Consider the following 10,055-nt stretch of genomic DNA (forward strand, 5'->3'; position numbering starts at 1 on the left):
GTCGGCAGGCCGCGGTGCCGCGGCGTGGGACCTCGATCAGGGGCGGCGGCGAGCCTCGGAGCGACCGCGGGGGCGGCACGGCTTAGGGCCGCGAGGCCGCGGGGCAGACGTGCTCGCGGCCGCGGGCAGAGCCGCACGCGGCGGCAGCGGGTGCCCGCGGGGCCGGCGGCGGGGGCCGCGCGGGGCAGCGGTACGGGGCGGCGGGGGCCACGGCGGTGGCGGCGGGGCCGCGGCGGCGGCAGGGGCAGCGGGGCGCTAGGCCGGGGGCGGTGGCGGCGGGGCGTGGGGTGGGGGGCTCGGGCGCGGGGGCGGTGAACGAAGTGCTGTGCGTGCGGGCCTAGAACGACATCCAAATCGCCCTATTAGGGTACCTACCCGAGCGGGCCGACGAAATTGGATCTATTTTCATTGGTCTAGGATAGACCGACAAAAATATGCTCTTTGTTTCGTCGGCCAGGGCCTAGCCGACGAAAATATGAACCTTTTTTCGTCGGCCTGCGCTGGGCCGACGAAAACAAGTCCTAATTTCGTCGGCTTGTGTTAGCCGACGAAATAAGCGAGTTATTTTCGTCGGCTTGTTTTTGGCCGTCGAAATTACACCTGGCCGACGAAATTGAGCGGCTTTGGTGTAGTGGGAGGTGAGGATATGTTTGGATCCATATGTTGGAGCAATGGCAGGGTGGGTAAATAACTGGAAGTTTGGGGTTAAGTAGTATGACGGATCAAGGAATCAATACTTGCTTCAAAAATAGATAAAGATAAAGATTAGAAGTATCCTTTTTAGAACCGTATTTATTAATTTTATTGTAAATTTACGTTATTTTTTAATTTCGTATAGGAAGGATTCTTCGTTATTGGGTCTTCACTATCCAACTCATATGGGAATCAAACTAACATTTCTTCATGTCACACTGGAACAATTCTTTGGTTAGCTTCATAACAGATTGCAAACGGTCTTCCTAGTCCGCCCAAGGGGATTTACTAGTGCCGTGCAGTGAAGCAAGCCCTGCAACGATCTTGGGTCTCAAATAGTGTGAGGGACGATGTGGTGTTCGTCTGTCTGAGATGTAAAAACACGAAACTGTCAGGGCGCAATGTGATAAAAGTAGCTGCGAGGGTATGCTGGTAAATGTCTTGGTTCTCTTGTTCGCCGTCGCTATCCTGGACTCTGGTTTCTCAGAGGACGGAAAGGAACATCCGGGATGCGTACGTTTATCTCAGCCCGGTCCATTTCCATGTGTTCTCCCCCTCCGTTTCGTCTCCCTCCCAGCAGAACCAGAACCATGGCCGTGGAAGAAGTGCTAGCACCCTGCACAGCTCGTGGCGCCGCTGCCGCCGCCGCCCATGCGCTTGCGCCTTGGATCATCAGTCCCTTCGCTCGAAAGCTTGGCGTCGACTTGGCACAGTACGATACCTTTCACCTGTTTCTCGTTTTGAGACTATGCTATCGTATCATGTAGACGTGTTGCTTTTCTGCCGATGGTCCATCTAATCTCAGCATCATGCCCGTTGAGAAGAAACTACTGTATATTTTGCATTTTTTGCCTCGTTGCTATTCATCCGACGGAGAAGAATCTTGACTTGCGGAAATTCCGATGGCTGCAGCCAGTTTTGCCCCGCACCCGCGTCCCTTTGTGATGAAGATGACCTGCACAATTGGGAACTAATTGATTTCTGGAAGGGCTCGGAGATTTTGACTAAACCTTCATCAAATGGAGGCCTGAATCAGGAAGAATGGCCCTCGGAGGACATGCCACCATCATGGAACGGAGGCTTCGACATCCACATTGGTTCCCATGGCATAGGCGCGCCGGAATACCTCAGGTTCTTGTCTCCCATCCGTGACTATGTGTCATACCAGCGTTCCTATGATGGGAGCCTGGAGATCATTTTTCTCTTCACTAAATACTGATGGAATTCCCGTTCGTCTCTACGTTCCATACCAGCGTGCAGTACCCGCTGTACTTCCAGATGGTGCTGTCTGCTGCCTGCGATATATTCGGAGAAGATGTTCAGGATGGGAGCGTGTTCAGTTACCCCAACGCAGCCCTGGAAATAGGAGCCCGTGGCAGTGTCCCTTCAGATGTTGTCACGGTTCCACATCAGGTCTACTGTGAAGGGACTAACAGGACTATCTCCAAGGTAAGCAAGAAGGACAGTGGTGCTCCAGGTTCAGAGCCAGATAAAACTGACTGGCAGCAGCAGCAGCAGCAGCAGCAGGAGGTCACTCACGCTACACTCAATCATGTGAACGGGCTGCGTTTGATAGGAGTTGATTCTCGTTTATCAGGCGCCTTCGGCACTGCTGGTGACAAGGGCCGGTTCCCAGTTTGTCAGGGCAAAATGGAAACTAGTGCTAGGAGCTTGTGGGAAATTTTAGCTAATTCAGGAAGTGTGATCTGTGAGACTGAATGCAAGATCATCAGTGGCTTGGCTGCAGAAGAATATCTTGATGAGCAACACTTTCTGAACGACAACGCAGAGCTGGGGAAGCAGGTCCGCAACGGCGTTTGGGCGATTAGCTCGCCTGAGCAGAAGGGCGCAGCTCAGATTGGAGAACCAGAAGATCACAGGTGCTTCTCTTTATCCCATCTGATGACCGTTTTCGACCTTTTCCATGGACATATTAATTGTCGACATTGGTTTACACACTTGAAACTGCAAGTCTTGAATCTGATATTGTATCACAAAATACATAGAAAAACTAAACGTGAGAGGAACTATGTACCGCTAACCACATTGTGCTGAATACATAACTCTCAGCTGGTAAATTTAACATGTCAGAAATATATATAGTTCTAGTCTTCTAGACACGCATCATGTCAATTGTCAACTTCTAAAACAATAGTTTATCAAAGCGTTCTCCTACATGGCCTAGTTATTATTTTAAGAGTCATAATTATTGGAAATTCATAGTTAGAAATGGGGCCTGTACCAAACAAACTTGTTTATTTATATTTATTCGGTTGTGATACTATATGATTTCTCCATCCCCCATTAATAGTTGTTTTCCTTTTATATGGCACCTTCATGTTTGTTTAACATGTGCTCAGTTGAAACATTAGCTTGAGCTATGGGTTTGACATATGGAAATAGATATGCGAACAAATTAAATGGTCTTACAGTGCTGAGGGTTCACAATAGGGCTATGCACCATACATCTTGAAATGGTAATACAACAAACACTGAAGATATATATATATATTATATATATAGCACTATAGAAACTTTGGATAGGGTTTGATAAGGTGGAGGTTTTGGCTGTAGGATGGTTTTGCGGGCTGCATCCAGAGTTTATTCAAGGTAGAGCTTGAATTTTATGAATATAGAGGTGGATAAGGATATATTTATAAAAAAGTAGGTATCAGGCTAACTTTTGCGTCACTAGCACAGCTTCTTGTCACCAGGTTTTTACGCGAGTTCCCAAAACAATCATTTTATAGATCAGTGATCATATAGAACTCACCATAACCGGTTGCCCAATAGGAAGGATGCGGCTACCGGAATAGGTTTATGACTCCATAGAGTTTGTAAACATTACCCATATGGTCAGCCTAAAACAATTGCCATGGCTTCTTAGACATGTCCAATGAGAGTCGTACCCACCGGTTATTCAGTATACTTCTACTACGAAATGTCAAGGATGTAGGTTCGCACATAAAAATACTACACAAATAAAAGTTGGTCAATTATATAAATAAATCACCACATATCGAAACTATGCATGTGCCACATAGTACCCAGGCGCCAAATTAAGCCAGATCTATGGGAGTTCACGCAGCATCCTGGTCCTCTCCTGACGCCTCGTTGCCACTCCAGGCTCCAAGTATTAGTAAGGTTCAATCCTTACGGTGTTTGAGATCAGACTTCCCATTAAGCAGGTGGTTGCAGAAGTACAAAGTAAGTGAGATGTTACGAACCGGTCCTTATGGTGCTAGAGTAAACTTCTCCTAGTGAGGACACCCATACAGGATCATCTTCACCCTACAGGTTGACCTCTGCAGGCATCCTACTTTCCCTGCACTACTAAATGGCACAATAGCACTTGCTAACACACACCACAAGCAGCTCTAGTACGTCCACACAATGCTGAACTACAACATGCTTAATTGCTTATACCATAAAGCGAAAACAAGTTTCTCATAATTATAATCATGTTCCTAAGCCGCGTTGTCCGGTGAGGTGCTGGGGTAAAATGGTATCGTTATGGACCAGGACATTCCTGCAGCGTGGTTTTATGAAAAACAACTTTTGAAAATAATGCATGTTAAGGCAGGCTAGGAGTAAGTGAAGACGGGGAGTCAGTATGTACTTTCTTTCTTCAATGTAGTCCTTGGATCCTTCGAAGTAGTCCAGATCCTGCTACCTGTCCTCTGATGCTCCATCTTCTAATGCTCGTGAGGATGGTAACATAAGTACCATCCATCACAAATAGAAAAAAATAAAAACGAAAAGGTGACACAAGAGAGCAAAGGTAGGACAAGATTTAAGAGGAATTTTGGAGGTGGTTTCATCAAATACAGGTTTAGGGTAAAGAAGATATGTTTTTTAGATTTTATTGCATTATTCTTGGATATTGAGTTTATGGGAAGTTTATAGTTATTTTTCCATTATTCTACGCCTACGGTGGCTCTAGTGTTTCTAGGATTTTTTTTTTTGAAATGTTCTCCCAAAGAAAAGGCTAACGCGTGCTGTGGTTGACCTGTGGGGTCCGCTTAGGCGACGTGCACCTGTACACTAGCCTGACCCAATTTATGGCAGGAAAGGCATTCATTCTTGTGGGGGCAGGGTTGGTGATTTGCCTCTATCTGCTAAAGTGATCTGCACCACGTCTAGAATTGGGAAACCCGTGGAGGGCATTGTCTCGGCATGGCGGAGCTGATGGCGCGGGGTATCATCGACGTCGATATCCAAAGCAAAGATAGCGCCTCACCAGAGTTGGCCATGGTGGCGATAAAAAATGGAATGACTCGGGAGCGATATTGGCTCGGGTTTGGGGGGGGGGGGGGGCAGAGATGTGCAGGTAGGGCGTACGAGACGACGTCGTGGGGGCACACTGACAATCAGCCAGGGCAACCATGCTCGATTGAAGCATAGCGGCTCAGGGTGCACGCAGATGAGGTGGGGCAGGGAAGGAGAGAGAGAAGGGGCACATAGACGGAAGAGAGAGGATCAGTAATACTTACCAACTACTGGTCCTCGAGGCTCGCTACGCGGCTGCGGTGGCAAACCAATGGTGAACCGACACGGTGCACCTCCAACATTGAGAAAATAGGGGAGCTTGGGAAACAGGAAAAGACAGGAAGAGGGGCCTGAGGGCTGCTGCCTGGTGGTGGTCCTCGAGCTGCTGCTCTGCTTGGTGCAGAGAGTGAGCTTGGGCAAGAGAGGAAGAGGGACTCTAGGGCTGCCTGCCTGGTGGTGGTGCTCGAGCTGCTGCTCAGTTTGGTGCAGAGGTCTCCGGGACCTTGCGACCTTTTATAAGCGGTCAAGGTTGGTTCCGGCCTAAGAAAAATCTCACCACAACGAGATCTTTACAGGATGTAGGGGATGGGCTTGTGGTATGGTGGGGTGACGCGGAGCACGCGAGTGTGGGTGGCTGACATGACAGGGCTAAGGTTCAAAGGCGGTGTGGCGTGGCGTCAATGGTGCCAGCGGTAATTTAGATGTAAATTTATATTAGACTTTTTTAATAATGAGTACTTTGGACTATTTAATCATGGCAGAGGTGGATATTTCTTTAAAAGCAGGGTAGAGTTAGGAGGAACCACCTCGTAATGTGGTGACGTGGTGGTCAACTTACCAGTAGGGTTCAAAACTTGGTACTCACACAATTTACACATGTACCAATAAAATAAAAATGTTAGATGTGTAATAAGAAACAAATTTGCAAGTACAATGTTTGAATTCTAAAAAAACATTTGCAATAGGAACAAATCCTGCAAAACTGAGGCCGTATGTGGAGTGCGGGTTGTAACTTGTATAATTGTAAAAAAACATGCATGAACTCCATAACAAATAATTGTACAAAGAATTAACACATGTGCAAATATTTTTAAATTTTTAGATGCAAAAGAAAACAAATTCACAAGTGCAGTGTGTAAATTATAAAAAAGCCATTCACATTAGGAACAACATCCAGCAAAACTAAGGACCGACAAAATTTACACATGTGCTAATATTTTAAATAATGTAGATGTGTAATAAGAAAAAAATCGCAAGTGCAGTATGTAAATTACAAAGAAAAAACATTTGCATAAGGAATAAGTCTTGCAAACTTGAGGCCATGTGTGAGGAGTGTGAAATGTAACTTATATAATGATAAAAAAGCATGCATGAACCTTACTATAACAAAGATTCATTAACCTTATAACAAAGAATTTACACATGTGCCAATATTTTTAAAACTTTTAGATGTGCCGTAGAAAACAAATTCACAAGTGCAGTGTGTAAATTGTAGAAAAAAATACGTTAGGGATAAACAAATTCACGATTAAGTGATAGCTTGACAGTGCTTGTTAAGTTCTTATTTAAGGAAAACAAATTATAATTGCACTATACTGAGGTTGTCACCAAGATTTCATCTTTTTGATGAAGTTTGTTGGTTGGTACAGCTGGTCAAGTAAAAGAAACATTATTTTACAGCTTTGCGCTTTTACTATACAGTTCGAGTGTTTCTCACATACCTAAACCCAACTTAAAATTTTTATTCATTATCCTTTGACCCTTGCATCGTGAAGTATTCACACTGATATGAAGCAGCTGAAAAGTATTCACACTGCAAAACTGTTACTGAAACCTACACCAACTAAAAATAAGAACGTTTCCTATAACGAGAAACCTTTATGATGGCACTGATACTGAAACCTACACCAAGAGTTTCCTACAAGTGGCCGACGGCAACTCCAACATCAGTAGTTTCTCCTCTCCAATGGCTGACGGTAGTTTAGTAGCAAATTAGGATTTGCCAAGAGTAAAAAGGAATTCCCCACCAACATTTGCCGACCAAGAATAGCAGATATAATGGAAAAAAATACTGAATCCCCGTCAGCCACTTGCTAGCCAAATCTCAGGATATGTAAAAAATCTGGTGGTGTGTAGAATCAAGCTAGCATTGCTTCTGTGGTTAGCAGAGGTGGTCAGTATCGGCATTCTAATCCGTTTGTATGTTTTTATGGTTCATAACCAGAATTACTGGAATCGGCAAATTATGAGTTCTTCATTCACAAATTCTGGTTCAATTTACCTGAATAATTGCATTTTATGGTAATAAAAAGTTCACAACGACCTTTACGCTGGCTGGTTTGTCAGGTTCACTTGCACTCTAAAGCTTATGGGATGATTCTTATGCTGATATAAATCATACTTAAATATACTGAATTTTCGTAGAAATTAATTTCTTGAACAAGAACTACACTTTTTCATTTAGGTTCGAGCGAATCTGTTAAGTCCTACATGTGTTATTAACACAGTTATATTTTTAGTGGTAGGTGATGTACACATTGACCAAACATACAAACTGTTGTTCATCGAGTATGCATTATTTATTCCAGGTATATATATTTCTATTTGATTTTTGATTCTTTACCCATAATATTTTTTTCCGGTAATACAAACTTTTGTTCTTCTAAATATGCATGATTTGTTAGCTGGCTATATTTTGTTTCAAGTGTACAACTTTTGTCAAAGTATGCATGATTTGTTCTACGTATTTATTTTTGTTGGCCTCTTAGTTATAAATCTATAATGGTTTGTTTCTCCAGTTTACAATCTGTTCTTCCACACCCACAACTTTTGGTATAGTTTGAGATGTAGCATTTTCTTTTTGGAACAATCTCTCTCTTAGTCTGAATAATCTATCCTAAATTTGGAAAACACTTTTCTCGTGGATATAGAACATTTGTTGCAGATTTATAAAAATATATTCCACCAGCATAGAAAAATGTTTCTGAGAAAATATTATCCGAATATACTCAAGTATGGTCTTGTTTCGAAGATCATAGTGTAAAACACATAATAGTGCAATCTAAATTTAATTTGGACACCACGGTTTATAAATTCTGAATTTTTTAAACATTCTAATGATGATGTAAGAAGTCTTATTTTATCTTGCATGTAAAACATAAACAGCACGGAGGGCGAGGAGGTAGTTGGATCGGAGTCTCGACAAATTGTTCTGCTATTGTCGCTAACAATACTTTAGCACTGCTAAGCACCGCTATTAGCTTTGACGTGAAATTTTTTAGTTCGCTAATCATGTTTTCTGGTATGCGGCCCAAGGTTGTTTCATTTCCTTCGCACTGGAGGCCTGGAAACCCTTTTGTGGAGGCTAAAAATGACGCCAACAGCTCAAAGTCTTAATAGTAACCCTAATTATAAAGTAATGGATATGGAGCCATGTCCTTCTTGAGCGCTGATCATATATTCGAGTAATTGTGTTCCTAAGATTTCCTTAGGTTCATGTGTCTATGCATAATTAATTGACTTTATTATTTCTTTTACAAATCTCCAAATGAATTATCTAGTACTATATTCAGTTATAGCTTTTTATATGCTCCGAAGGAGGCCACCACTAAATGGCTTAAGGCAACTATATTGCTGCATGTCAGCAGTATAATAAGTTGTCTTATTTAGATCCACGTAAAAATTTTGATGATATGGAGGGGAGAGAGTGAGGAGAGAGAACGAGGTGGTTGCTTCGTGAAACAACTGCCTCATAGGCTAAAATTAAGAGCTATGAGACTGCTTACTTAGCATTTAGCATTGTACGAGTTGTTGTTGTTATACTACTCACAATATTTTTTTTTCATTCCACAAATTAAGGATACGGTACTACTAAGAGATAACGAAAAGAACAATCTCAATAGAGGTTGTCCATCCAGTCGTCTCAAGATGACATGCCATTGTATGAGATCATCTATTAGACGGCTCCAATTTACTTGCTCTAAGTCCGCTGTTTAAAACATTGGTTTTATCTGATGTGGCAGTGGTGTTGACTACAATACCATAGAACATCAGAACCACTTTAAACTGGATTAAGAAAGGGTATATGCTGCCCTATTCACATTTGAGGGTCTCAAGTAGATGAAGTGGAGAGTTTAGGTTGTTTATACATTTCACATTTTATATCAAATTGCTTGATACTGCTAAGTAAGTTTTTTTTGAGTAACTGCTAAGTAAGTTTTGCTTCAAGTTTGTAGTTAATACCCTTGGTTGATGTGAATGTTTCACTTCATTATGAGATCTTTTAATTAAATCAATAAAAAAACCAACGGCATGGATAGCACGAACTACTGCATTTGTATAACTGATTATTTACATTTGTTTCCCCATAACCCTTGCTATGTTTGCTCCGGTGCTGTTCCCAGTGGATACGGTTCCCCCGTCGCCCGTGAGCATGGCATCAGCATCGCCCCCAAGGAAACAGACCCAGGCACTGCCTGGCTCATCGCTTCCGCTGCTCCGCACCACGCAACGGGGAACCGTGCCCTCCTCTCCGGTTTCGCACCGGATCAGGGAGACCTCTTCGTGAAGGCAGGAGACGCCGGAGCCGCGCCTATGCGCGTCGTCGGCCGCGGGAACGTGGTCACCGACGCCGTGGTCCTCCCCAACGTGTGGTACGTCCCCGGGCTCACAGCGAACGTGGTGTCAGTTAGCCAGCTCGCGGAGCTCGATTATAGCGTGGCATTCGGCCACGGCCGGTGCTACGTCAGGAGCAGCGAGGACGGCGTCGTCGTTGGCACAGCACGCGCCGGGGAAGACGGCCTGTTTGCTCTTGACTTCATCAAAGTTCCTCTTGGCATCTGAGGGATCGCTACCTCATCGGCAATGCAAGATCTGCACATTGTGTGATTTGAATAAGCGCGCAGCGTGGATGGCTTGGCTTGATTTGAACAAGCAGCCTGAATCCTTGGGCTGTTGCATGATTCAGGCTTGGCTTGTGTTTGTGTGTTTCGTGCATCATATCGGCTCCCTCGACTATGTTTGATTACCCAACAAACTATGAATTTCATGTGTTTGATGGATTCGCTATCGATATTATGGTGTGGCTGCATTAA

General features: G+C 43.8%; 1 protein-coding gene across 1 annotated transcript; it reads left to right on the forward strand.

The window, feature by feature from the left end:
- Window positions 1–328: 328 nt before the first annotated feature.
- LOC112902985 lies at window positions 329–10,055 on the forward strand. Its single transcript, XM_025972187.1, has 4 exons — window positions 329–1,405; window positions 1,606–1,824; window positions 1,947–2,573; window positions 9,366–10,055. Exons 1-4 carry the CDS (start codon window positions 1,203–1,205, stop codon window positions 9,802–9,804), a joined length of 1,488 nt encoding a protein of 495 aa, XP_025827972.1. The 5' UTR covers window positions 329–1,202; the 3' UTR covers window positions 9,805–10,055.

This window comes from Panicum hallii, chromosome 8 (genome assembly GCF_002211085.1).
Source record: "Panicum hallii strain FIL2 chromosome 8, PHallii_v3.1, whole genome shotgun sequence".
Classification (NCBI taxonomy): domain Eukaryota; kingdom Viridiplantae; phylum Streptophyta; class Magnoliopsida; order Poales; family Poaceae; genus Panicum; species Panicum hallii.